Genomic DNA, 26,736 nt, shown 5'->3' with positions numbered 1-26,736 from the left:
GAGTTGCACATCCTCCGTTCAGCGCACCTCAGCGACAGACTCGCACTTTGTCTACATTCTTCATTCTTTCTTTATACCGCGATATACCCTCTGCTATCTCTGACCCATCTGGCTTTCGCTGACCATGGCGTTGACCGTCTGTTTTCATCCCATGTCTCATGGGCTTCTCTTCATCTGTATCCACTGGACCCTTTGGTTAGCACACTTTTTGCCCTTTGCTGTTTGGATGGTATCATAACAGCCCGGTGTTCTTCTGCTTTTCGTTATGCCGACATGCTTAATGTATTATTTCATCTCTATCGGCTTGGTATCTGGTTGGCGGTTTGTTTCTTGCACAGGATTTACATCTAGAATATGAGGGCCAAAATGACCACTTTTGACGCCAGAAATAGCTGCCTTTCTACCTGTAACTTTGGATATTTCCACTGCCCCGTAACACCACTGTTTTGCGCCCGCCTAGCACTGTTAGTCATCCTCCAGTTCCGATGTTGACGCTCGACTTGCACAGTTGTTCCCCTTGTTTCCACTGGCGACCAAAACGACGCCGAAAATGGCTCCCCTTCAGCTAAATCTAAGTCCCCTCCCTTTTCGCTTAGTCTAGTTGAGCGCCTATAAGATACTTCGTCGTCCCTCTCTTCCGGTGTTATTACACCCTCCTATTCTCGCTCCTTATCCCCGTTGCCTACGCCCTAAGTCAACCTTACCGTTTCCTATACCAAAAAATATTTATATCCTAGTCTTCGTATCTAACCGTCCTTATGACACCTACGCCCGTACGTCTAGCTTAATGTCAGGACCCCGACCTAGTAGGTGCCTGCAGCTGCCTGAGGATATATAGCAAACCTTAGACCGCTTAGTGCGCTAATACCTGAAGCGCATGCATAGGCTAGGACAACCTTGTATGTCGCTTTCCCACATTAGATAAGCGCACTATGTATTTGTTGCTCTTGCTAGCCTTCGTATAGAAGATTAGCAATTAGTCTTTTACCTGCCTATATGGTTAGTATGCATTTAGTGGGGTGTCTGATCGAACGGGAACCAATTAGAGTGAATTGAAATCGAATTGATAGAAAACGTGAAAGAATGGTAAGTCAGAAGGCATGTTAAATACCCATCTGAGGGACCGATAACCAAATCGGGGACCATCAAGGTCGAACCGCGAGTAACTGGTCGCGGTTCAGGCGACATCCCAGAATGACATACAAAAAGCAAGGAAAGACGGGACCCGTGATCAACCGAATGGAGTAAGCTGTAGGTATATTACATTACGCTCCCAAGATAATCCTCAGGGTTTCCTCCAACCCTTCCTCATCCGGTAAATCAAGCTCCTTGTTTGACACCACTCCCCTCTCATCCCAATTATTTCCAGCATTCGGGTCCAGAAAAGCCTCTTGAATCAACACAATAGCGGCCATGTACTCGCCCTGTGCCAATCTCTTGCGTGCGTCCTTCACCAAAGAACTGTAATCAACAGTCTCAACTTTCCATTGTTCTCCAGTAATCTTCTCCAGTGCCGTAAGCAGTTCGTCCTGAGACACAGTTAATGATCGGACATGCACGAACTTGTTCGCCGTTCTCGGTGCGATTCCAGGCGCGAGGACCTGGGCTACCGCCCTGCCTACCAGCGAACGGCTCGATGCCGAGAAGTGGCTAGATCGGTTGTTAGGGTCTAACCGCGCAGTCCTGGTATGAACATCGAAGCCTAGGAACCCTTCTTCAAAGGCTCTGCAGCAAGTAAAACACTGCTATTAGTATGCTATCACCATGACAGAGGGAAAACTGCTTACAGATCAAAAATTGGACCCGTCAGAATACCGGTCCACTCGATCTTTCCATCCAAATAGTCCTTCACATCCTGCTTAGCCTTAAACGAAGGCGCTCGCTCAGGAGGATTTCCTGGATAGTTCTTATCAGTGCCGTATTCCGCTGGAATAAACCGTTTCACCCCAGCTTCGATCGCCGCATCAGCAATTTTGATTTGATCCCGGGTCGCTGCCGAACCAACAGCAGAGACAACAGCATCTTGGCCCTTTAGCACAGAGACGAGGGCAGAATGGTTGTTGTAGTCCACTTTCACCGTTCGCGCACCTTTAGGAGCGGAGTAGGCAGATTGTTCCTGGGACAGGACAGTGACGTTGTAGTTGTGCGTGGATTGGAGAAGAGCTTCGACGATAAACCGTCTGTGTATATGTAAGTCAGCTTACAGCTCTGCAGGCTTCCTTGAGATCTCTCGGTAATCAAAGATTCCATAGCTTAGATATAGGATTGTCGGATTATCTTACCCTATTTTGCCACTACCCTATTGTAAAACATTAACACCCACACGATGCGAGGGGAAAAAGGTATGACTTACCCCAATAACTGCGACATTCTTTATAGACCCAGACGACATCTTGGAAATAGCACCAGCAATCAGGCAGCTAAGTAGGTATACGAACTTCAAATTTGGATCGACTGCTAAGACTATAGTATCACAACTATGACTATAAAAGTCAACACTCTGTCAACGCTTGTCCGAATATTTATACTATATGATACAGTTATTAATTCCGTTAATTCCGTGAAAGGACTGAATAGACGGATATTGTGCCATCCTCATCGTCATTGATGTTTGCATCTTCCATAGCCACGGGCATTACGTCTCCTTAGCCCCATGAATTATGGCAATGATATAGGCAATCAAACAAATTGACTTTGAGTTTCTTCGGGTCTTAGCCTTATCCGCTAATCAGGGTACGTTGCAAACAATGCATACCTTACAAACACCAGTCAATCAATATCTAGTTACTAATTCCGTAGGTTAACTCCGGAGAAGGACGAAACAGACGAATATTGTGCCATTCTCATCATTACTGACCATGTTTACACCTTCCATAGCCACAGCTACTAGCCTCCTTAGCCCCATAAATTACGTCAACAATATAGGCAAGCAAACAAATTGACTTTCAATCTCTTTAGGTACTAACCTTATCCACTAATCCGGGTACGTTGCAAACTATGCATACTTTCCAAACACCGGTCTATCAGGACTACAGATATTAATACCGTGGGTTAACTCCGGAGGAGGACGAAACTGACGGATATTGTGCTATTCTTATCGTCATTGATCATGTCTGCATCTTCCGTAGCCATAGTCACTAGTCTCCTTAGCCCCATAAGTTACGTCAATGATATAGGGCAGGCAAATAACTTTCAGCTTCTTCGGGCGTAAACCTTCTCCACTAATCCGGGTACATTGTAAACTATGCATACTTTCCAAACAGCGGTCTATCAGTACTACATTTATTAATTTCGGTGGGTTGACTCCGGAGGAGGACGAAACGGACGACAGAGGGATATTGTGCCATCCTCATCGCTCTAGAGGCTTTACGAATAGGTAGGCAAGCTATAATAACTCGTCGATTAGATTAAGCCTTGCTAACTCGAATCGTATACTAGGATACCCTTATGTTCCTATCACTCGAGTCGTATACGAAGTGAGCGAATATCTTACTATTACGCACGACTATCGGGTCATCGCTAAGTTAGAAGTTTCCGGGTTATACTTGCCTAACGATTCTCTGCTTTTAACGTCAGCGATCTGTCTCTTAACCGTATCGTTGCCTAATAGGCCTTATACGGGCTTAGTCACTTCGAGGGTATCGAGGAGCGATGCTAGGTAGAGCGCCGAATAGATCTAGTCTTTCCTACCCTAGGGTAGGATATTATAAAGTAAAGAAGGATTCTAGTGTTTATATGATAGAGCCTGTCAACTAGGTAAGATAAAGATGCCTAAGGGGCAAGTGATATTAGAGGAATATAAAGAATAGCGTTGCGGTAAACCAACTCTGACGTGTCGACACCTATACGATGTTGATCCCCTATGATTGCGAGAGATCCGTGCATGATTCCTAGGGACTCCGTGACAGAGGAGTTCTAGGAAGGGGAAGAAGGAAAAGAGAGGCCGAAAGGACGAGGTCGGGTCTTTTATATCGACGTGACGTCAGGAGAGGTTACAAAATAGCGTATTAAGGCAAAACTAACTCGAACTGGCAAGTCACAGGTCCGCCATTTACATGTTTACTGGATATAACGTTTCGTTCACTTCATTAACCCGAAATTGTAGTCATTATATCGTAATTCGTCTGTCGCTATACATGGTGAAATAATATGTATCTATTCCAGCTTGCGTTCTTCAAAATGCACCCGTTCAAGAGGAGGGAGGTGCTTGCGTTTGATGAACCAGCCAAATACGATAACAAAGAGTGCCACAGCGTAGATTTGTAACCGCTGTTTAATGGAAATCCGATCCAACTTGGGATCTGGCAAACATAGTCCGCCTGAGTGTTCCTTCTCCCAATCGTCGCAGACTTGTCGGAATCGACCTGGCTCATCGGAGATGACGCCGTCGATCTTGTGTCGGATACACCAACGCATCAAGTTGGGGGCATTCACCGTCCAGACATACACTCGACGCCGAGCCGCTTGGGCTTCTTCTAAGAATCCTCGACCTAGCGGCCCCATCAAGGCCATCTGGTTGATGTTGAAGGATAGCCGTGGCACCTGGAGGAACTGCCTGGCATAGCTCACATCGACACACACCAGTGAGACGGCATATCGGGGAAGATACTGTGTTCGGGCGGGAAGGTAGCGTGAAGACCAACATCCAAGGACGACTCGTCTGTGCCAGTCGGGCCCAATTCGAGGAATGGGTACTGACTCGATGGTTTTGGCAATCCGTTGCATTATGCCGGCGGGCTCATTCGTGAGCTTAGGGGCATTAGCTACTGCTTCTAGGACATGCACAGGAGAGGACTTCTACCTTGATATCAAGCATGACCCAGATATGCTCGCGGCCCGGCTGTCTGAGGTATTCCAACACATCGACCAGCCGGGGCATGGGCTCATGGGGAGCCTGGACAGTGCGTAGAGTCTGTAGATACTCCCAGTCACATTCAATGACCTTTCTCTTCACTCCGTAGCAGCGCCGAAGGCTTGCATCCTTTAAACAATGAGTATGGTTCCAGAAACACATTGTATGCACCTACGTGGGACAAAACGACCACTCCATCGCGGGATATATGAAGATCGAGTTCAAGAGCGTGTGTTCCAGCCTTGATGGCTTCATCGATCGCGAGGAGCGTATTTTCGGGGTATTGGCCTTTGAATCCTCGATGGGAGATTGTGTGAGGCAGACGGGCGGACTCGCGGTCAACGGGTGAGTGAAGGAAATGCGCTCAGAGGGATCAGTTATACGGTCAACCCCCGAGGGAGAGTGTCACCAACCTGGGATACCATGCGAAGGCCCTTCCTGGGCTATAGAGAACGAGTCGGCCATCTTGATTGTACAAGTTGAGCCCTTGAGGAGAGGTGGGCAACCTGAAAGGTCCTCCACCGGAGTTTGGCGGAGATACCGGCGAACCCAAACCCCGCCAGGCTGAGCCGGCTGCTCATATTGTTGTGGCCCTTCATGCATCTATCCTGCACGAGAACCAAAAGGTGGTAATCAACATCTCCATTGCCCGGACATCGAGCATCGAGTTCCAAATGTTAAGGAGTTCAACCCTCCAACCTTCCGAGTTCCGAAGTTGCCGTGAAGTTCTCCATGATTACTCAGCGCCTCCATGACATCTCCAAGGCATCTCCAACTTTCTCCATTTGTTGCTTGAGACATTGAGGGCTTCTGTTCTCAACCTCTGAAGCAATTCGAAAATGGCTGTTCAACAATGGATTACACCCTTGAAGGGTCTGGACAGTCTCTCCCGGACCGAAGCTCCAATGCCTGTGGCAGGCAAAGGCGAAGTCTTGGTGGAGATCCGTGCTGTGTCTTTGAATTACCGCGACGTCGAAGGTCAGTCTCTTGCCAAGCGGAACATGAACATACAGGATCCTAACAGAATCCTCTCCAGTGACCAATGGCGAGTATAGGCACCACAAAACTGCCGAACAAGATGCCACCATCGTGCCCTGCTCGGACATGTGCGGAGTAGTGACGCAGGTCGGATCCGACGTGACGAAATGGACAGTCGGCGACCGAGTCCTCTCGACCTTCCTCCCCGATCACCAAACCGGCCAGGTGACTGAGAAGCAGCTTGGCGGGAGTATTGGATTGCCCCACGATGGAGTCCTGCAAACACACCGGGTCTTCCCCGAGTACGGTCTGGTGGAAGCTCCCTCGTTCATGTCCGATGTGGAGGCTGCTACACTTCCCATTGCCTCTGTCACAGCATGGATGTCTATCAACGGCATGCGACCATTGTCACAAAATGGGGGAAGCGGCGGGAAGGACGAATTTATCCTCCTTCAGGGAACCGGCGGCGTAGCAATTGCTGGACTACAGATTGCCAAAGCCGCCGGTGCAAAGGGTGAGTGATATTCGATGATGTGCAATGGCTGCCTCTGACTGTCAACTAGTGATCATCACCTCCTCGTCGGATGCCAAATTGGACCAGGCCAAGAAGCTCGGCGCCGATTTCACTATCAACTACCGCACCAACCCCAACTGGGAAGACGAGGTCATGAAATTCACTGAGAACCGGGGCGTTGACATCATTCTCGAAGTTGGCGGTGCCAAAACTCTGCGAAAGAGCTTCGATTGCATCGCCTTTGGGGGACTGATTAACTGCATCGGCTACGTTTCGGGCAAGATGGATACCGACGAGGATCGTCTCAACGTCAACCTCCTAACTCTCCGTCGTACAGTGACCCTCAAGGGGATCATCAATGGTCCCAAGGATCGCTTCGAGGAAATGATCCGTTTCTACCAGGAACAACAGATTCACCCGGTCGTCAACCGAGTCTTTTCGTTCGCTGAATCCAAGGAAGCATTCAAATTTCTGGAGAGCGGCAGCCACTTTGGTAAGGTAGTTATCAAAGTCCAGTAAATAAGATATAACAACAAATAAAGAATTGAACAGTTAAAGAGAAGAGGATTCCTTGGGCTGGCTATTTCCACTTGGGGGAATTATGCCGGTCGCAATTCCCAGTTCTTCACCCATTTCCTTCCCAGCCACAGTCAGTTTCTGGCATTCCTGCAGCACGAAGAGCATCCGCGCCCATTCGGTCTCGCTGGGGTTTCGCCAGCCGTGCATCGTGGCCCGCTGCACCGCGACATCCCCACGATGCATGAGTGTTGGCTCGCCCTCCTCCAGGATCAATTCGATTTGGCCCTCGAGGACCACACCATAGTCCAGACTCTGAGTCCGGTGAACGACGGCCGTGTTGTTGGGGGCAAAGTCCACAATGCGGCATACGGTTCCGCCAGGGTTGACCAGACCCATATGCTTCGATTGCTGGACTTTCTCGTGTGCCCTGAGGTCCGCATCATTGTTCAGGTCGGCGGGGAACTGGGAGGTGGTGTAGACAACGTTGAATGCCATGGCGCTTTCGTCCAGCGGCTGCCATTGCCCCGCGTTCGATGAATGGATTACTGCTTTCCCTTCGGCATTGTGGCCTGTGATATGCCGAGTAACACCACGAAGAGGCGAAAGTTGACCGGGGTTGGACGCCATTTGAAGAGGGAGAGGAGTAAATAGGAGAAGAGTTCGACACTAAAGTTAAAGAAGGCGGGACAAAACCCCAGCACCTCTCGGTTTTATAGTCGCAGAAGACAAATCGACATCCGGCCCCACTGGGTCTCAGCGGTGAGCTCGAACGATCTCATTATCTGCTGCCGTATTCTGCGTGTTCCTTGCTGCTGTGGCCGTGTTCGCAAGCCGCATGTCGGAGGTCATATTGAAAGATTGGCGCCTGATTTCCCCATTGGGCATTGCGGGGTGACAGACTTCCAACTTCGATGTCCGAGCATAATGCCGAAGTTTGCTGAGGTGAGAGAGATATCTTGGATGAGAGAGAGGGAGAGGTGAAATGTGAAAGACATCAAAGATCCCAGGTGAGAGATTCAAGCGAGGATCACGTGGGTTATACATGGGCCAGTTTCTTCTGCATCCCACGTCCCCAACTTCCACCTCATGGACCCTTGAAGATTATAAAACAATCAAATTTACCCCAGAGAACCCCCACGCTCGCTTGGATTTGCGGGGGACCTTCGCGGGGAGATGAGCGTGGGATGGGAGAACCGTGCCATCGGCAATCGGCACGAAGAGGTGGGCTATGAACAGATCTTCATTCGCTAAGTACAGGGTTTAGGCTCGAACTTCCTATTACAAAAACCAGCGGAATTCAGGAGACGATGGCCCGTCTCTCAATCGCTCCGTCGGGATATCCCGTGCTTGGATCGTCACTCCGTCTCGGCGATCGCGTCGCTTGTTGTCCATCCACATGTAAAAGCCCAAGCAGGCGGCCAGACAGGCTCCAGCGGCGCCGAAGGCAGCAACGCTGATCAACGCGGGCATATACTTGGGCGCATCTTGCTCGCGGAATAGGTTGCTGCTCACCAAGCCCATCAGGTTAGCCAATGGCACACCGATACTCGTCAATAGCACACGGCGACCTTCGTGGGCGATGTTGTTGTTATACCAGGTGCTGAGCAGCACCGATGGCGCAGATGTTCCCCACGTCATCATGAAGGTGGCGAAGTAGGCCACTTGCAGGTTGTTTGGAACGTCGTCGATGGATGCATAGATCATGAATCCGGAAAACGTGAGCAGGAAGCCCAGCACGATGAAAGGCGATCGAAGCTTGACCCAATCTGAAGTGAAGGCGAGAACCAGCAGCATCACTGCTCCACTCACATTCGGGGCCACGGTGTATAGGTTGGTCTTGACAGTGGAATAGCCCAATCCTCCGACAATCTGGGGCATGAACAATGCGACACCCTGCAATGGCACACCAAGGCAGATTTCAATGCACAAGAAGACATAAGTAGTGGGATGTTTGAAGATCCCAATCGCCTCGCGGAACTTGAACTTTTCGTTGACCACCGCACTGGAGTCGACCTGGATACGGTGGAAAGCCAGCGCCTTCTCCTCCTCGGATAGGAACTTGGCCTCGGCTGCACTGCGGGGCAGATAGACGAAGGCAAAGACGGCAAAGAGCACAGTCACTCCACCTTCAATTATGAAGAGGTAGCGCCAGTTAGGCAGACTAGAACCCTTGATCTGGAACACGCCAAATGCAATAAGTCCAGAGAAGGCATTGGCGATGTTGGAGGCAGCGTAGAAAACGGCCAGACGACGAGCCAGCTCGCCGCGACGGTAGAAGGTGGTCAGGTAGTAAATAACCAGGGGGAAGAAGGCGGCCTCAGACATGCCCAGGAACCAGCGCAGAGCAAACATGCCGCCGAAGTTGTGGGCGGCCGAAGACAGAATCGTGAAGGAGCCAAAGGAGAACATTAGGATTGGCAATACGCGTGCCGGACTGAACTTCTTTCCCAGCATCGAGAATGGTGGTGCAAATACCACAAAGGGTACAAAGAAGATCGATAGTAGGAGATTGTACTCATTGGGCTTGAAGTTGAGGTCTGTCAGGGCATGGGGTTAGTATACAGACTCACTCTTTGATCAATACCACTTACCCTTAGTCAATCCATCAGTCTTTGCATTTCCCAGGTTTCCCTTATCCAGGGCATTGAACAGGTCTATCCAAGTCAGTCCTGATCGAGATATCATGGCACACCAAGCTTACACATAATTGCCAGTATAGGGAGAAGGCGATAATCAAACTTCCGACAGAGACGGCGCTCAGCCTTGTGATCAACCACCCGGGTGACTTCGTCAATGACTCCAGGAGCAGATGCATAGCCGTGTAGTTTGTTGGGCTCGTCAATCCCAATCGTATCGGTCTTGGTCATGCCGTCCGGCTGCTTAGGACTGGACGCCATATTGGAGGAAAAAGTAATATAGACAAGAAAATTAAAGAAGCCGACAGCTCCAAGACAGAAGCGAGGGCTGTCTTATCAAGGTGACATCCCTTGCTCTATTAGATAAGAATAATGTTGCATCCTGCAGGTCTTCGAGATGTCACCCCCACGCTTCTCCGCATCGAAGGTTAGGGCTGGAAGGGAAAAGATCGCCAAATTCCGACAGTTGCATCCGAAGGCAATTCGTAGTCTTATCTAAGGAAGATAAGTATCTACATGGCTAGTTCACTTATATGCAAAGTTATCTTAAAGAGAGATAAGCATTCCCTTAGTTACCCCTTTTCTCCTTTTGTTCATCCCATGCTGATCGTGTTTCACTTTTTATTCCTTCACATTCCTTCTAGATATTCTAGACATTTCTATTTCCGGGTGGAAGGCTTGTTCCGCGAGGTTGCATTGCATGACCTCACCATCTAAAACGCCGGATTGAGGGGAAAGCTATTTCCCCGGAACCCCAGGCACAACCCTATTATCTCTGTTTCCTTATATTCTGCTATATTTCAGTATATAGATACCAGCATCTGCTTTGTAACATATCAAGAATCCAGTTTTATGGTTTTCATTTCAGACGTATATAGAATCACTGCCCTGGTCTTAAGCCAACCAGGGGTCATTTCGCCGAGTGATGGTATCATCGTAGAAACATAATATGTAACGTTAACATGATAAAAGTTTTAACTTAATAGTGTTTATTGATGTTGCCAGCTGTTCACTTATAGTTGAATATTTTCATCTTATGTGTATATCTTCTCTTCTCGCATATATTCTCATCCACCCCCTGGCCCCTAGAACCCCATAATCCGACTGACTGGCTAATCTGACCAGAATGTTCAACTAAGAATATCACTTATTTCAAGTGACTCAAGAATAGTGGATTTATATATGACTGACATCTCGTATTCCTCACGGACCCCGTCATATGGTTGGTCTAATTGAAACATGCGAGCGGCATCCCTACGTGGATACCAGATATACTATAATGTCAATGAAGATGACTATGCATTGTTTGTATGAAACTGTAGAGGCACATTGTTTGAAAATGACTCAACTCCTGCGAACCTTTGCATCGGCCTGGATAGCCTGGTCGGCACGGCCCTTCCAGCCCTCCTCCCAGCGAGATAGAGCAGGTCGCTCTTCGTATACATCTGCACTTCCCCATTTCATTCGTGCTTGATCAAGAGCACGGTCGGTCTCCCCATCAGGACAGATGATGTAAAATGATCCCTTTTCTAGACCAGTCCACAATTCCTCGGCTACCTGGCTCGGATACCAGGCTCCGGCTGGCTTCTTCACATCTGACTCAGTGGTTGGGCCCACATTGCCCATTAGACCTGTCCATGTCCAGCCGGGGATGAGTAAATGAACGGAAATGTGTGCGGTGGACGGGTCGGAGCGGAGATCGTGTGCCAGATGCTCAGTCAAACTTTTGATCGCGGCCTTTGAAGCATTGTAGGCGGGATTGCTCCCGGGAGGATTGGTAATACCTTGCTTTGAGCCAGTGACCACGATGGACTTGGCTGCTTTAGACTCCGAGGATAGAAGGAGAGGGAGAATAGCGTCCAGTCCATTCAAGGGGCCAAAGACATTCGTGTCAAAGGTCTAATCGTGTGAGCTCTTCGCTCTGAAGCAGAGACCTGGTGTCTTACTTTTGTCCAATATTCCTGATCTAACCAAGCGTTCATTCGACCTTTATCAGCCGTTTGTGGCTTATATCCTTTGCCCGCATTCAACACGACCAGGTCAATATCCGCAAAACTTGCCCCAATCTGCCCCGCGATCTCTTTCCACGCGACGCGATCGGCGACATCTAACACATAAGCTTCAGTTTGAAGTCGGGGATTCAGATCCCTTAGGATATCTTTTGCTTCGATCAAATTGTCATTGTCAATGTCAAGGAGAGCCAAGTGCATCCCCTTGCTCCGACAGAGCTTGGCAATAGCAAAACCAACACCTGACGCAGCGCCGGTGATCAAAGCGGTCTTTTGGGGTTGGATGACGTTACTCATGATGGGATGCAGCTCGAGAATACAATAGAGTGTGCAATGAGTGCGAGACAAGAAGAAAGTGGAAGAGGAAGAAGAAGAAGAATAAGGGTAGCATGTCATCGCGGGGTTAGCGGAGATAGCTTTGGGAGATCCACTGAACTATAAGCAACTGTATATTTCATGTAGGCGACAGTGACTGGTATTCTCTATCGAAATCCGGATTTCATAAGGGGCCATGTTTGTGCCAGTTGACTAGTGTTGCAGCAATGAACCCAAGGTATAATCTGCCCTATGAAATACTCAAGCAGGGTTGGGGGGTTTTTGGGGGAGGGGTTAAGAGAAGGCTGTATATAGCCGCCAGTTGGATTCCCACAGGTACATGAGCCTGTAAATGACTCCTGCCATGCCGATATCCCTGTCGGTTGAACTACATACACAGTACTCCCCCGCAATACACCCGGTGTGGAGTAAATACGCGGGGCATAGGGAAGGGCAATATTATCCACATTAGCCGGAGATGCTTGTTCTTTTGAGGAAAACACCTATAAATGGGAGGCAAAGGATTTAAACTGGAATGGACGTCCGGTGCGTTCTAAAGCATACTACTCAACACATTAGATTTGACTGCTCGCTTTCATGATGAATATACTGGTTAAAGCTATTCTGTATCTGCTTTTTCTGTTTGCACATTCAGTACTTTCTGTGCCAGTTTTAGCACGAAATGACCAGGGGAAGAAAGGGAAAGACTCGCATTGGGTGAACATATGGACGGCAATGCCTCAACTGGTCGAACCAGCTAACCTCCCCCCTGCTCCATTTGTGCGTCCCTATTCACTACCTGGAAAGGCATTCATGGCTTGACACTGAAGATGGATATAGAATGGATCCACGTCTGTCTTCGTCAACACCACCATCCGCCAAACTATCCAGGTTTCATTAGAAGCACAAGAGTTTCGTCTTCGCCTGTCCAACTCATTCGGTGTGAATCAACTCAATATCACCAGCGTGACTGTTGGTTTGCCAGCAACACAGCAAGCAGGGACTAGTGTTGCGCAGTTTGAATCGTTGAGACCAGTTCGTTTCAGTGGAAACCCGAGTGTTCTGATTGCCAATCGCGGACTGGCAGTGTCTGATCCAATTAAACTTCCCATAAAGGCTAGATCTATTCTCATTATCAGCATTTATCTTGAAAACGGACAGGAGGGGTTTGCTATTACGGGCCACCCGGGGAGTAGGACTACCTCATACTTGACCATTGGGGATTGGACCGGTGCACGAAATATTACGGACTCGTCTGCTCAAACAACGGATCATTGGTGAGGCTTCATTTCTCAGAACTGATTTAAGTTCTCACATATTTCAGGTATCTCATCAGTGGAGTGGAGGCTTGGCTTCCTTCTCGATCCAGTGGCTTCGTGATTATCGGAGACAGTATCACCGATGGCCGGGGAAGCACTACAAATGCAAACAATCGGTATGATGCTTCCAAGCTTGGATGTGCTTCTGGGGTAACTGACAAGACAGTTGGCCGGATTTGCTTTTGAAAAAAATGCAGAAACATGACTCCACGTCGAATATTGCGACCCTCAACCAAGCGGCTGGAGGAAACCGCATTCTCCAAGATGGCCTCGGTCCCAGTGTACTCAGCCGTATTGACCGAGATGTGCTAGCGCAATCAGGTGTGCGGTATGCCATGATTTTCGAAGGTGTGAACGATATTGGTGTCGGGAGCACCGATGCTGTCTCACAGGCCGAGATAGACAAAAAACTTGTGGCAGCATATAAACAGATCGTGACACGGATACATGCTTTAGGTATCCCTGTTTTTGGTGCTACCATTACTCCGTTCGGCTCACCCTCTACCTCTGATTATAAACAGCCCTATTCGGATCCGGGGCGTGAGAAGACTCGTGAACGAATCAACGCGTTTATCCGGGAAAGCGGCATATTTGATGCCGTGCTTGACTTCGATCGAGTACTGAGAGATCCACAAGCCCCGTCTCAGCTGTTGGGGAAGTATGACTCGGGTGATCATCTGCATCCTAATGTTGCGGGATATCAAGCTTTGGCAGATTACTTCCCTCTTGATATCTTCTCGGGTTCAGTTTGACGCTCAAGGTGGCGGACCAGAGGTCTATGGGAGTACAGACTACGTCAGCTATACACAATATGTGAACAGATAGCTGGGAGACTGAATAACGTTGCTCATTTTGTAGAACCATCAGGACATAGACCTGACATTTATTCTCGGGCCCAATCATAAATACATATAAGATTACACTTTAGCAAGGTCAGGACATTAACGCTGTTTAAAGAGCGGAAATCCTTTAACCGCGGCGACTGAGGCGTTGCGAGACACTGCGCTTCTTGTATGCGCCGCTGTCCACAAGAGCCTGCTTCCGTCCTGGTCCAAAGTCTGGGGTACCACCTAGAGTACCGAAGATATCACCAATGTAGTTGGTAGGCTCCACTCCGGCGGAGAAGGTAGTGTGCCATCCGTCGAGAATACCCTCAATGACCTTAATTCCAGCGACGTAGATGTTCTCAATAGCGGGTGTAAAGCCACCCTGGTCGGCGTAGAGGAGGTTGTAGACGGCCGACGAACCGGGATAGGGGCGGTCAAAGTCCGATGCAGTGCGCATCACGATGATGCGGGAGAAGTCAGTCAGCTTGCGGGCCGACGAGCGGAGAAGGACTTCAAGGGTTGCGTTGTCCTCTTGGGCGGTGGAACAATAGTCACCAGTGCCGTTTGTCAAGATCTTGGTGGTGTTCTCGAATGCCGAGCCAAGAATATTTCCGCTATAGTACACATCCGACGTTGCAACATCGCATTCAAGAACACTTGGGCCTAAGGTAGCGGCCTTGAACGTTCCACTGGGAGTCCCATAGTGCTTGCGGTAAGCCTGAGCGGTGGCCGAATCAGAAAGGTTGGCCTTGCGCGCAAAGTCGGCAGCGATGGTGCGCAGCTCCGCGTTGACCTCGAACACTTCAGTTCCGTAGATGCTGGTGGGGTACTGGTCGGGATAGTCCGCGCCTTGAGGGATATATCCAGTCGAGTAATTGCTGTTAAGCTCCCGAATATCAATTTCATACTGCAGCGCAACCTGAACAGCGTACCGCGCAAAGGTCACTGATCCAGTGGTGGCCTTCTTGGGGCTGATACCGGCAATACCAGCAATGAAGAAGTATGTCCGAGTGAGGTCGAAGAGAGGGGAGAAGGCAACGGAGGTGACCGTGGTCGCGGCATTGATTTCGGACTCGCCAGTGATCAGTTGGCAGATCTCGTAGTCTTCGGTGCAGTGGACGTCCGGGTACAGAGGCGACAGACCAGGGAGAGTGATGTTGTGGGCCAACAGGTCGAATTCGGGGATGTTCCACCAGGCTTCAGCTTCCGGTTCAAACTATAGCAAGTTAGCCATGCCACAGAAAGCTCGAGTGAGGCACATACCATGGAGACGATGAACACCTTGGGCGCAATGGGCTTCTCAGAGGCCTTGTGGGCAGTGCTGGTAGCTCCGCATAGGGAGCTACCAAGTAGGAACGAGGCTGCCAAAGTCTGAAGGAGACGCATGGTGAATTGGTCGCAGGGCTTAGGTTCAGCTGTCCTGCGACCACGCCCTTTTATATGAGCAAACCGTGAAGAATCTGTAATGCGTCTTCCGCGCTAGTGAGACACCATTTGCCCATAAGTGGGCATTTTGGCCCGGTATAGTTACGATCTGCACCAAACCGCGACGAGAAAAAACCGCCGAGTTCCCGATTGGCGTTTTTTTCGACGGGGCTCCATTGCTTAGTTCGAGATCCAGGTACCCATATGATAAAGAGTGACCAATTGTGTGGGAGTGCTTATCACGGTATCAAAGCTGAGAAGATTCAAGTCGGAGGTTGCCGAGAATATCGAAGAACAGAGCAGAAGATACCAATATCTGCAGATATCAACAGGATCCAGGGGGAGGGCCAGTTCCGTGGTTCCGACCGCACAATCTCTTTCTCTTTCTCTTTTCCTTTTCTTTTCTTCATTTCTCTTCTTTTTGTCGGTTTCGCGCTTTTCGAGTCCTAATGCTCTGGTCTCTGTCAGTTCTCATTAACAGCTGTAGCTGCGTCAGCTACAACCCTAGGATCATTATTCGATGCAGAGTTACTGTAGACTACGTGGACATAAATAGCCTCATAGAGATCCATGTCACCTGACCTGGATGACCTGGGCCAGTGACGCCAGGGGCTTCAAGCCACCGTGTGACTGAAGCCGTTGTACGTGGGGCATGACGCATGTCAAGTGCAAGAATAGACTGACAACAGTCAACAGTCGACAGTTGCCCATGGGCGAAGTGCTGATCCCCGGAGATTAACCTCCAACGTCATCTGACGTCACTTTAATCTATATAAAATCAAGGTCGCCTGTTTACATACACTGCCCTTTCTGCTTCATTTGCGTTTGATATCCCTACTACAAGTCTGCATCCATAACGCTCCTTTCTATCAGTCCCTCTACATCATGCCGTCCATCCACGACCGTATTCGCGAGGAGCTCCTCAACAAGGAGCGCGCCCTCTGGACTGCTCTCACTTCCGCTGATCCAGCACCAGCAGTCTTCAAGCTCAGCAACCCAGAAGCAAACTTCATGTTCCCTCAAATGGAAATCCTCACGCTTCAGGATGAGGACACCTTTAAGAAAGCACTTCGCCCACCCTTCCACCGATTCGACGGGTACCAGTTTGAACAAGTACGAACAATCATTGTCGATTTGATGGCTGGTGTCGTGACATACAAAATTCGCGCCGTGAGGGGGAAGCAGGAATACACAGCTACGGGGTCGACAACTTGGAGTCAGGGATCGGATGGCGAGTGGACGATTGCTTCCCACTCCGAAACATTGCTATAATGGGCTGGGTGTCTACAATTTTGGGCTATGAATCTAGGGACAGATGATCTAGGCGATCGGCGAACGTGTATTTAAGTGATATGATGCAACGCATCACGAGCCAACGAACCTTTTAATGCCATGTTTGTGAATTGAACCGCTTCGACACTCCAGAAAAGAGTAGTGTTTAGTTACCGATCAGCCGCCCAGACTATCGTGGTGATGGATACATCTCTAGTGACCTGCATCCAAAATGATATTCTTCACTGACGGTCACATCTTTCCAAGGGTACTGATTAGCATTGCATACACTGGAGTGAGAAGGATTAAATACAGTGTACATACTGCTTTTGGGTGGGTCGAGTTCCCATTGTATGCATCCATCATTGGGTGACGAATATGCAGGATTCCAATAGCGCAAATGCAGGGACTCCTTGCTTTAAATTTCGTGTCCTACAGTGCATTTCGTGGCAACCCGACTGTCTGCTACAATAGACTGCGGACAACATCGCAGAAATGGCAAGAAAAAGAGTCGCGGGAGCAGACTCAATATGTACGTCCACCTCTTGGTGAGGAATTTGGATGGTTATGCTCGTAGACACTGGCCAAGAAACCCCCTTGAGTCAGAACACGAAAGACAATGCATACAAGCCTGCAGCAGGCGATCCACAGAGTTGATCCATGAGTCAGCCTCAGCAGAGTGCGGTTGTGTTCAAGGGCCACCAGTCGACCTCTGACGATTTGACCAGAGATAGTCTACTGTCAAAAAGAATACTTGAGCACTCAAAACAAAGTTCCATTCAGTGAGGCCACTATGACACCCCTAGACCAAGAAGAGCCCTGGGGCTTCCGATGGCGATCATCCCCATACTTCATTGTCACGGTCATGGCGGTGGCCTTGCTTACGGGTAAGCTTCCTGCATAAAAGAATAAGTGCCATTTGACTGAGTTCATAGATGAGTATCTGTATGGGTTCCTTGTTCCCATCTTCCCCTTTGTCGTGGAGACTCGTTTGGGTATTGATGCGTCGCTCACCCAGCGGATCAGCCTTGCGCTGCTTTCCGAGAGTGCGCTGGTCAGTGTTATAGCAAGTCCAGTGATCGGACACTATGCTGATCGCTCCTCTGAGAAACGAGCCTGGCTATTGTCTGGACTTGCGGGTGCCTTGCTGGGCTCTTTGATTCTTGCTTTGGCCACCTCTTGTAGGTGACATACGGTTTTTCCCAGCGTTCTCGGATAAACTGACCAAGTCTACAGTATTCGCTCTCTTTGCGGGGCGGCTGATGCAAGCATTGGGAAGTGCATGTGTTTGGGTTATAGGCTTCGCAACCATCGCCGATCATGTCCCTGCAGATGATCTGGGTAAAGTATATGGTTTCGTGGCTATTGCCATTTCCGTTGGCACATCCGGTGGTCCGCTTGTAGCTGGAATTCTTTTTGACCTCGGTGGCTATTGGACTGCCTGGTCTAGTGTCCTCGTGGTTATTGTATTTGATATCGTTCTTCGGATTCTCATGCTAGAGAAGACACAACGTGATCCAGTTCAGGCAAAGGCTGGCAACGACACAGAGAGGGATGCACTCATTCCACCACCATCGACGAACTCGGGCGATCGCGCAGAACAGCAATCCGTGAAGGAGAAGACAGGGCACGAATTCTACCTTTGTTTGTTTGGCAACGGTCGCTTCCTCGGTGGAGTCGTCAGCTATTTCTGCTTCGCCATTCTAACCACCAGCTTCGACACGACTCTCCCGCTTCATGTGCGCGATGTATTCCACTGGAAGAGTCTCCCAGCTGGTCTCTTGTTTGCCGCTTTTCAGGGTCCTGCTGTGTTCCTTGCTGTTCCTGTAGGCTGGCTGAAGGATAAAGTGGGCACTCGACACCCAACAACGATTGGCTTTGTTCTCCTTGTTCCTATCTTGTGGATGATCGGAGTACCGGGAGACGAGCGCTTCCCATGGGCAAATCAAGGCAACCTGGGCCAAACTTTATACAGCGTTGCGGTTACCTGTGCCGGGGTCGTAATCTGTCTGTTGAACGGGGTAGGGATGATGGAAGCCGCTCGTTAGTTCTGCGAAACTCCGGCCTTATGTTCCATACTAATGCACTGTAGAGGCCGTTGATGAGATCCAAGACGCGACTCCTGGGATCTTTGGGCCCAATGGAGGATATTCTAGAGCAATCTCTGTTGTCAGCGTCAGTTGGACTCTGGGGATGTTCTTCGGCCCCATACTATCGGGATATGCCACGGAGCAAATCGGATACTATGAGATGAACTGTTTGTTAGGTTTGTCGGCCCCTGTCAAAATCCTTCAGCCTATGTCGGCGCTAATCAAACCCAGCGGGGATGTGTGCCTTATGCTCTGTGGTCGCCTTCTGGAACCTGAAGTCTGTGCCCCAACGACTTGCAAGTAATTAGACTTGAGTGGAGATTTAGCATGGAAAAAACCTGGACAAGCGGCCGTTTGATATTGGGAAGATCCCACCGGTGTTTGGGATTCGAAGATAGAGTAGCGAAGGCCCGAACAGGACCCACCGGTTTTTCTCTTAGCGTGAAGAGACCAAAAGTACCGGAAAGGGGGCTTAGGATCAGGCGAAGCAGAATAGAGAAGACCAGGATGTTTAGTATGAATGGTTGCTACAGTGCTATGAAGTATTTACACGGTTTCTACGCGCTTCAATTACGACATTTTATGTTTTCTCCTCTCACTAATTTTCTACATGGAAAGGTACAATACGTGCACTATAGATACTGGATGAGTATGCAAGCGACTCCACTCTAAGTGAAACCGCGTATGCTAGAATACTTCCGTGGCGAATGGGATACGTCACAAAGGTTCCAGAAGTCCAGAAGTCCAGAAGGCCAGAATGCATCCAGTGAACTCCGTATTCCCCGGTTCTGAAAGCGGCCTCGGCTCCCACTAAGTTATATGTCGAGTCTCTTTCCTACGTTGACCACCCGGTCTCGCCCTTTCTTTGTTTAAAAGCGCTCTCACCAGGCTGGACGCCTCTTACGCCATCGCTTATACTGAACAAACCGGTCACTTATTTCTTTGTGATCGATCACCAACTTGACTGTTCTCATAGATTCGACTCCACACCGGCAACCACGGATGCAGTCGTGAAATGCCGAACGATCGCCTCTCCCGGCCGAACATTTGGACTTCTTTACTTTTGACTCTTATGTTAACCCAGGGGGGTTGTTGTGTCGATCTTGAAAAATTCCTTGAACATTCCCACTAGATAGCTAATCCATGCCAAGCCGCAAAATTTGCTGGACCATTGTGAATAGATTTTTGCACCTCACTTCCCCAGATTCTCCCAATGGAGCCGCTTCATCCGCCGCGTAATATCCTCATCGCCGGTGCTGGTATCGCAGGAATCGCCTGTGCTTTAGCCTTATCCCGGGAACTCTCGCCGTTCGTGCCGGACTTGAAGATCACAGTTTACGAGCGACACGACGTATTATCCACATCGGGTGGTGCCATCAATCTCACGCCTGTGGCACAGCGCCATCTCGCTCAGCTGGGGGTGCTCGATGAGTTGGATCGGATGGGATCCGAAGGAGGAGCAGATGTGGATGCAATTGAGCTGTTTTCTATGCGTTCGGGCCGATCTATTGGCTCTATCGACTTCACAGATCACAATGGAAAAGGATTTGGAGGATACAAGGGCCGACGAGTGATGCGGATCGTTCTTTCCGTTGCGATGTTGACTGTGGTCGAGCGAACTCGCAATGTTGAGATTGTCTTTGGCAAGAAAATCGTTAGTGGCGAGGAAGACGACAATACAGCCATTTTGCATTTCCAAGATGGAACAAACGCCGTTGGTGACCTGATCATTGGTTGTGATGGTGTTCACTCTGCTGTTCGTACCAAGTTCGTCGATGTTGATCGACAATCAGAATATACAGGGATCTCATTCCTGCAAGCCACAATTCAAGCCGACACCATTTCATCACGCATCCATTTCCGATCTGCAGCTCTGAATATGTCGCGGCACGGGTCAATGCTGACCAGCTATTGCGACCGTGATAATGATCAAATCTTTGCCGCTGCCATCGTTCAGTTCAGCCAGGAATGCTTGAGTCGGTATCGACTAGAGCCAGGCCAAGATTGGGCTACGAAGAACAGGATTCGCTGCGCACTCCGGGAGGAGATGAGAGATCGCTTTGGCAAATCTGCCATTCCCTGTATCCGAGAAATGATCGAAAGCAAGGCCGACTGGATGCTTTATCCCGTCTTCCAAGTCCGCCCAGGGGGCGCTGGTGCACGGAGCGATCGATTCTGTTGGGTGACGCAGCACATGCAGTATGTATCTGCGCAAAGACTGATATGCGGCATGCTAACATTCAATAGATGCCCCCGCGTGATGAATCCGCTGCATATGCATTGGACGACGCCATCCTGTTTGCTCGCATTCTGGTCCGCTATCGCTCAGAGCCCTTGTCAGAGGCGTTTGTTGCATATGAAGCTCTTCGACGTGACACAATAAACCGTGCATTTAAGGAGTCCCACCGCATGTGGGATCGCAATAGAGATATGGGCATGTTAGAAGGAAGACTGAAGGAATGGACGATGCCCATCTTCCTTCGGAACAATCGCGATCGGCGAGAAGCAGCGTGGCAGTTTGACGCAGCTAAAATTGCACTTCCCACGCCAGCCCCCAGCGAAGATTTGGTGTCTCTCAACTCCTTCTTGAAGGATCAAGCCCCATGAAGGAATAAATAGCATTGGACTGGAATGTGGTGTGATTTAGATTGCTTTGCATGAATCGGAGCGTTTGGATGTTTTAAATTAATGGATACCCGTGACGCAATTGGATCTTCCCAGATATTGAGACTTATTACAGGGCACTTTACTCAAATAAAAAATTAATCAGATTGATGGGTAAAATGGAACACGACAGCTATCTCACAAAAGAACCAGAAACTAAAAAGGAGTAAAGTCCGATTCAAAGAAATAAAGTCACGTAGTACAGACATCAACGACTCGAACGATATCCCAGAGTTGGAGCGCTTAGAAGGTCAAGGTCTGACCAGCAGTGCCAACCACAGCGGCCTGTACCTTGGCCGAGCCAACAAGGGTGTAGCTGTAGGGCACGGAGGTTAAGGTGCCGGTCGGAGCAGCATTCGATCCACTGCCAAAGTCGTTGTCCTTGGCCACAGCATATCCATCGTCAGTGGAGTAGAGAGGCTTCTTGCTGCCACTGAAGGTGTTGGACTCAACCAGAAGCTGAGCACCGTCGCGGGTGTTGATTCCGTCGCTGACATCCAAGAAGTAGCTGTTGTAGATGTGACCGGTACCAAAGCGGAAAGAAGGAGCGCGAGAGTTGATGTTGTACCAGTAGTTGTTGTTCTGAGTGACATGGAGGTGGCCGGTGTCCTCGGCGCTGTTGCTGTCAGAGTGTCCAATAAGCGAGGCCTTGTAGTGGTCGTGAATGAAGGTATTGGAAACAGTGACATAGTCGGCGGCGTGGGTGATCTATACTAGGTTAGTATATGGGATGCTGTCACATGCAACGGTAGTAACTCACATCAATCAGACCGTCATAGTAGTCCTTGTCGTGGTCTTGATCCGACGAGACATCGCAGTGGTCCACCCAAACATTGGTGGATTTTTCTGAAGCCTGTTAGTAAACGCAAGATCATGCCGAGGGTCATGCTTTGCACTCACGAATGCCAATGGCATCGCCGTTGTCGGCAAGGACCTTCTTCACACCCAAGTTACGGATGATAACGTTGGATTCCTCCTTGACCAAGCTAAAGTGGGTTAGTATATTCACTTCATACAGGAAGGTTCAACATACAGCCCAAAGCCAGTCAGAACGGCATTGGAGTCCTTGCCAATGACACTGGTGTTGCTTCCAACACGGACCTGGTCGGCAGCCTTCGTGATAGGGCCGCTAACAACAACAACTTTGGCGGAATCGCCCGAGACTGCTGCAGTAAAGGCAGCATAGGAGGAGACCGTGGTGGTTGTACCACCAGCACCACCTGTGGTGCCTCCATTCTGGCTTGCATAGCCAGTAGCGGCCTGGTAGATTGACGGAAGTTAGTGTCTATATCACGAACCCGGCCACCGACTAAGGATACAATACTCACGTCATTGATACTTGCACGCTTGCCCAGAAGCTTTGCATTCGTAGCGGTTGGAGCTCCCACTGCCAGAGTGGAGAGACCAGCCAAAATAGCTGTAATCAGCTTGATAGGAGCCATGGTCGGATAGAGAGTAAAGATCGTGAGGTTCCGGAAGAGTTGAGGGAGTGTATGATTCTGTGGATGATAATGGAATCACAGTCGAGGTCTTTTGAGCAGCTTTATATCCCATTAAGCATCTGCATAATATGCATTTCTTGCACAACCGCAGACTGTCGGCGTTGGTATAGAAGAATTTCCTTGCTGGATAATCTAGTCCAGACTATTCCAAGCGATATTCCACCAAGGTGGACAAACGAGTACTAATTCTCCGACGCGTCAAGTCTCAAACTGACACTTCAGGGGTCATGAGAATTAGCAGGACCGCATCTACTCTCCTCGTTCTAGAGAGCGAGACTTGGCACTACCAAAGGAAGCCATATTCCGCCACGGAGTCGGAATATCCGACATAGTTTGCGTTGACATTTGGTCTTCGCCCCACTTGGACAGTTTGACATCCCAAAACAGGTGGATGATTTCAGGATCTCTGCATCCCAAAATTTCCACAAATTATCTGAAACATGTGGCGATGGAGAGGTGACGAGTGTTGCCAAGATTGCCGGGGTTTCAGCGCCGCGCTTCCATCTTGGCATTCAGGACGGAGAATGGAATGGGATGAGATATTCCCATCCAAGCTGTGTTTAGGTCGGGCTGACGGGCCGAAACAATAATTTCAACGCTTTAGGGTGTGACATACTGAATAGTGAAACTCAACGGATATCTCAGGCAAGAATCTCATCCACGCGTGAGATATGAAAGGAATGACGTGATGTTGTGAGCTTGACAAACTTAACTGTCCAACATCTGCACGCATCGCCAATTCATCAGAGGAAGCGGAATATCGCCCGCATGCAATCGAGCACCCGCAGGACCTGTGGCTGAGTAATCCCTGCGATTTGCGGGGAAACTGTGGGATCAGATCATTCGTACTTGTTCACCTCACATTAAGCACAATATCATAGGCGGAATGGCAGCGACATTTTCATCCGTCCCGGTAGTTGATTTTGCCCGGCTGCACGACCCTGTGACGAAGAATGAGGAGCTTTCGAAGCTGCGTGAGGCGATCTTCGTTGTTGGGTTCCTATACTTGACCAATACGGGGTTGGAGGTGCGAAATCTAGTCATTCGATGGAGAAATATACTCACAGGACGGAGGTAGGGCATCATTGAGCGCACCCATGAGCGTCTACCCGAGCTGTTTGCCTTGTCCCCGGAGGCCAAAGAGGACTGTAATATGATCAAGTCGCCATCCTTTCTAGGATATACACGCCTTGGTGCCGAGACAACCGCAGCAAAGACAGATCTTCGCGAGGTTAGTCTGTTCTAAGCCGTCGGACAGACACGAACGTATCTAATTGTCCCAGCAATTCGACTTCGGCACACCAGGAATGAAGCCATGGATGGAAGGGGATCCCTTCTGGCAGAGACTTGAAGGACCCAACCAGGTAGGTATATGTTAGCAGTCACAATACTACCGGAATTAATGTCTTTCAGTATCCAGACCAAGTTGGTGCAAAACCCCTGGTCGACGAGTACATCATAAACATTGATAACCTAGCACAAACATTTGTCCGCCTGGTCGCCGAATGCCTGTCACTTCCAGTCGACACGTTCGATAGTTTCAAGGGGAACATGAGCCGTTTGAAATTTGTCAAATATCCACCAGCAGCAAAAGGCTCTCAGGGTGTTGGCCCTCACAAGGACTCGGCAGGACTTTTCACATTCCTATCCCAAGACGATGCAGGTGGACTCCAGGTGCTCAATAAGAACGGACAGTGGATAGATGTTCCGCCCATCGAGGGCAGTCTAGTAGTCAATATTCAACAGGGATTCGAAGCAATCACTGGAGGGATCTGCGCGGCTACGACCCATCGGGTTATTGTATGTTGCTGCCATCCACGAGGGATATGCTAATGACTTGCAGGCACCCACTACCAAGACACGCTATAGTATACCCTTCTTTCTGGGAGTGAGACTGGACTTGACGCTGGATCAACTCAAGGAATCTGCAGCGCATATCGTTCACCGTATCCCGACCTCGGACGATAGAAAGAAGCGCGCCGTAGACGTGCCAAGTGAATTTCTCTCCCCTTTGTATTCCTGTGTAAGTATTATGAGCTTGTTGCAGGACCAGGACTAACCTGGTGGCAGTTCGGCGAGGCGCATTTGAGGAATCGGATCTTGAGCCACCCTGACGTGGGACAGCGATGGTATCCGGACTTGTATGCAAAGTACTCTCAGCAGACTCTTAGATAGTGCAATAGAGTGCAATGCAGACTATCGTGAGTCAGCCCAAATCGCGTAGATCGAAAGTGGAGATGTTTACCCTGGCGGGGTTCTCTCTTCCACCAAAATGTCCACCATGAACTCAGCCCTCAAGGCTCTTCAAAGCCGTCTCACAGCTTCGACTGTCTATACTCCCGACTCGGAGAAGTATCGTGATAGCCTCATCCGCTGGTCGGACACTGGAGTCAAAGATGCGGTAGGAGACACAATCTCCGGGTAAGACGCCAGACTGATGTGTTGCAGGGCGTGGTAGTTCAGCCAACAGAGGCGTCGGATATCTCCGTCGCCCTCTTGTGGGCTCAGGAGAACAATATTGATGTGGCTATCAAGGGTGGAGGGCATTCGACTGCCGGCACAAGCTCGAGTGATGGTGGCTTGGTGATTGATCTGTCCCGCATGAAACAAGTCACGGTGAACACCACACGAAAGAACATCACTGCTCAGGGCGGAGCGACCTGGAAAGAGGTCGATGAGGCCGGTGCAGCTCATGGACTGGCGGCCGTCGGAGGAACTGTGAACCACACAGGCGTGGGAGGACTCACTTTGGGAGGAGGATACGGATGGCTGAGTGGCCAATATGGCCTCACCATCGACAATTTGCTATCTGCGACCGTGGTTTTAGCCGATGGCAGCATCGTTACAGCCTCTGCTAGTGAGAATCCTGACTTGTTTTGGGGTTTGCGAGGCGCTGGGTACAACTTTGGTGTTGTGGTGGACTTCACCTACCAGGCCTATGACCAGACTGCGCCAGTGTTCTCTGGGGTCTTGGGATTCACATCTGACAAGCTGGGGGAAATTATCGAACAACTTAATCACTTTCTGACGCAACCTGATGCGCGCTCCGGAGCTATGTGCTTCTTTGCACTGTCACCCGATGACTCTCCAATGATCATCGTGATCTGCTTCTACAATGGCACGCGTGAAGAAGGCCAGGAACGATTTGCTGGATTGACAGCCCTCAAGCCAGTGCTTAACACTCTTAACATGACTCCATACGCGGTAGTCAACACCCTACAGAACCCCCAGGCAACTTACGGCGATCGCAAATCCTTCAAGGGGGTTTTCTATGAGCCGCCGTTGGATCCCCAATTCGCTCGAGTGATTTTCAACGACTTCATGACCAAAATCCAGTCTGATGCGGACCTCAAGGGTTCTGCGATTATCCTTGAGTTTACCGATATGCGCAAGATTTGCGAAGTGCCACTGACTGCAACAGCGCTGGCAAGTCGCAGTCCAACCCAGAATGGCATCATTTGTCTGAGATGGACTGATCCGTCCAAAGATCTCGAGCACCGAACTTGGGCACGCGAAGTGCAGTCTAAGTGGAAGGCAGAGTTGGATGCCAGGGCCAGTCAAAGTGCAGGATCGAGCGTACCTCAATACATCAACTATGCAGAGCGTGAGTGCCTTCAGCCCATCTTGTCCATGATAGTTGCTAATCTTCTACTCAGCTGGTGATGCTGCGGTGGCCAATATTTATGGCGAAAACCTGGGTCGGCTGCGACAAGTAAAAGCCAAGTATGATCCCAAGAATGTCTTTCACAAGATGCAACCAATTACTAGTACTTAGGGATTTGTATATTGGAAATATATAGCAATCTGAGATGCA

At 49.6% G+C, this 26,736-nt stretch overlaps 14 protein-coding genes across 14 annotated transcripts; 7 read left to right on the top strand and 7 right to left on the bottom strand.

The window, feature by feature from the left end:
• Positions 1-1,265: 1,265 nt before the first annotated feature.
• On the bottom strand, positions 1,266-2,392 carry N7446_005450 (aromatic alcohol reductase; the record flags this gene model as incomplete). The annotated part of the gene is made up of 4 exons (XM_058514198.1): positions 1,266-1,725; positions 1,788-2,180; positions 2,283-2,299; positions 2,354-2,392. The coding sequence occupies 4 exons, from the start codon at positions 2,390-2,392 to the stop codon at positions 1,266-1,268; spliced, it is 909 nt and encodes a 302-aa protein (XP_058371376.1).
• A 1,763-nt stretch (positions 2,393-4,155) lies between these two features.
• Positions 4,156-5,317, bottom strand: N7446_005449 (glycerophosphodiester phosphodiesterase; the record flags this gene model as incomplete). The annotated part of the gene is made up of 4 exons (XM_058514197.1): positions 4,156-4,749; positions 4,802-4,981; positions 5,028-5,215; positions 5,266-5,317. The coding sequence occupies 4 exons, from the start codon at positions 5,315-5,317 to the stop codon at positions 4,156-4,158; spliced, it is 1,014 nt and encodes a 337-aa protein (XP_058371375.1).
• A 374-nt stretch (positions 5,318-5,691) lies between these two features.
• On the top strand, positions 5,692-6,863 carry N7446_005448 (zinc-dependent alcohol dehydrogenase family protein; the record flags this gene model as incomplete). The annotated part of the gene is made up of 3 exons (XM_058514196.1): positions 5,692-5,830; positions 5,889-6,344; positions 6,394-6,863. 3 exons carry the CDS (start codon positions 5,692-5,694, stop codon positions 6,861-6,863), a joined length of 1,065 nt encoding a protein of 354 aa, XP_058371374.1.
• Positions 6,864-6,896: 33 nt separating this feature from the next.
• N7446_005447 (cupin domain-containing protein) lies at positions 6,897-7,490 on the bottom strand (the record flags this gene model as incomplete). Its single annotated transcript, XM_058514195.1, has 1 exon — positions 6,897-7,490. The coding sequence occupies one exon, from the start codon at positions 7,488-7,490 to the stop codon at positions 6,897-6,899; it is 594 nt and encodes a 197-aa protein (XP_058371373.1).
• Positions 7,491-8,141: 651 nt separating this feature from the next.
• N7446_005446 (putative MFS transporter) lies at positions 8,142-9,760 on the bottom strand (the record flags this gene model as incomplete). The annotated part of the gene is made up of 3 exons (XM_058514194.1): positions 8,142-9,400; positions 9,455-9,517; positions 9,565-9,760. The coding sequence occupies 3 exons, from the start codon at positions 9,758-9,760 to the stop codon at positions 8,142-8,144; spliced, it is 1,518 nt and encodes a 505-aa protein (XP_058371372.1).
• A 1,066-nt stretch (positions 9,761-10,826) lies between these two features.
• Positions 10,827-11,805, bottom strand: N7446_005445 (SDR family NAD(P)-dependent oxidoreductase; the record flags this gene model as incomplete). The annotated part of the gene is made up of 2 exons (XM_058514193.1): positions 10,827-11,398; positions 11,446-11,805. The coding sequence occupies 2 exons, from the start codon at positions 11,803-11,805 to the stop codon at positions 10,844-10,846; spliced, it is 915 nt and encodes a 304-aa protein (XP_058371371.1). The 3' UTR covers positions 10,827-10,843.
• Positions 11,806-12,558: 753 nt separating this feature from the next.
• N7446_005444 (SGNH/GDSL hydrolase family protein) lies at positions 12,559-13,894 on the top strand (the record flags this gene model as incomplete). The annotated part of the gene is made up of 4 exons (XM_058514192.1): positions 12,559-12,603; positions 12,664-13,100; positions 13,148-13,258; positions 13,309-13,894. The coding sequence occupies 4 exons, from the start codon at positions 12,559-12,561 to the stop codon at positions 13,892-13,894; spliced, it is 1,179 nt and encodes a 392-aa protein (XP_058371370.1).
• Positions 13,895-14,111: 217 nt separating this feature from the next.
• On the bottom strand, positions 14,112-15,433 carry N7446_005443 (purine-nucleoside phosphorylase; the record flags this gene model as incomplete). Its single annotated transcript, XM_058514191.1, has 2 exons — positions 15,233-15,433; positions 14,112-15,185 (listed from the first exon to the last, which is right to left on the bottom strand). The coding sequence occupies exons 1-2, from the start codon at positions 15,353-15,355 to the stop codon at positions 14,112-14,114; spliced, it is 1,197 nt and encodes a 398-aa protein (XP_058371369.1). The 5' UTR covers positions 15,356-15,433.
• An 846-nt stretch (positions 15,434-16,279) lies between these two features.
• On the top strand, positions 16,280-16,666 carry N7446_005442 (nuclear transport factor 2 family protein; the record flags this gene model as incomplete). The annotated part of the gene is made up of 1 exon (XM_058514190.1): positions 16,280-16,666. The coding sequence occupies one exon, from the start codon at positions 16,280-16,282 to the stop codon at positions 16,664-16,666; it is 387 nt and encodes a 128-aa protein (XP_058371368.1).
• Positions 16,667-17,459: 793 nt separating this feature from the next.
• On the top strand, positions 17,460-19,060 carry N7446_005441 (uncharacterized protein; the record flags this gene model as incomplete). The annotated part of the gene is made up of 4 exons (XM_058514189.1): positions 17,460-17,553; positions 17,602-17,847; positions 17,903-18,709; positions 18,759-19,060. 4 exons carry the CDS (start codon positions 17,460-17,462, stop codon positions 19,058-19,060), a joined length of 1,449 nt encoding a protein of 482 aa, XP_058371367.1.
• Positions 19,061-19,969: 909 nt separating this feature from the next.
• N7446_005440 (FAD-dependent monooxygenase) lies at positions 19,970-21,363 on the top strand (the record flags this gene model as incomplete). The annotated part of the gene is made up of 2 exons (XM_058514188.1): positions 19,970-20,959; positions 21,004-21,363. The coding sequence occupies 2 exons, from the start codon at positions 19,970-19,972 to the stop codon at positions 21,361-21,363; spliced, it is 1,350 nt and encodes a 449-aa protein (XP_058371366.1).
• A 300-nt stretch (positions 21,364-21,663) lies between these two features.
• N7446_005439 (pectate lyase family protein) lies at positions 21,664-22,862 on the bottom strand (the record flags this gene model as incomplete). The annotated part of the gene is made up of 5 exons (XM_058514187.1): positions 21,664-22,128; positions 22,181-22,266; positions 22,321-22,406; positions 22,454-22,680; positions 22,749-22,862. The coding sequence occupies 5 exons, from the start codon at positions 22,860-22,862 to the stop codon at positions 21,664-21,666; spliced, it is 978 nt and encodes a 325-aa protein (XP_058371365.1).
• Positions 22,863-23,808: 946 nt separating this feature from the next.
• N7446_005438 (isopenicillin N synthase family dioxygenase) lies at positions 23,809-25,097 on the top strand (the record flags this gene model as incomplete). Its single annotated transcript, XM_058514186.1, has 6 exons — positions 23,809-23,949; positions 24,001-24,153; positions 24,206-24,286; positions 24,336-24,722; positions 24,766-24,945; positions 24,993-25,097. 6 exons carry the CDS (start codon positions 23,809-23,811, stop codon positions 25,095-25,097), a joined length of 1,047 nt encoding a protein of 348 aa, XP_058371364.1.
• A 97-nt stretch (positions 25,098-25,194) lies between these two features.
• N7446_005437 (FAD-binding oxidoreductase) lies at positions 25,195-26,697 on the top strand (the record flags this gene model as incomplete). Its single annotated transcript, XM_058514185.1, has 3 exons — positions 25,195-25,323; positions 25,371-26,526; positions 26,579-26,697. 3 exons carry the CDS (start codon positions 25,195-25,197, stop codon positions 26,695-26,697), a joined length of 1,404 nt encoding a protein of 467 aa, XP_058371363.1.
• Between the last annotated feature and the right edge of the window lie 39 nt (positions 26,698-26,736).

This window comes from Penicillium canescens (genome assembly GCF_028828765.1).
Source record: "Penicillium canescens strain IBT 15451 chromosome Unknown utg000004l_segment0_segment0, whole genome shotgun sequence".
In the NCBI taxonomy this organism is placed as follows: Eukaryota; Fungi; Ascomycota; class Eurotiomycetes; order Eurotiales; family Aspergillaceae; genus Penicillium; species Penicillium canescens.
The sequence above is the reverse complement of the archived record's forward strand: the minus strand, read 5'-3'. Positions and strand labels throughout refer to the sequence as shown.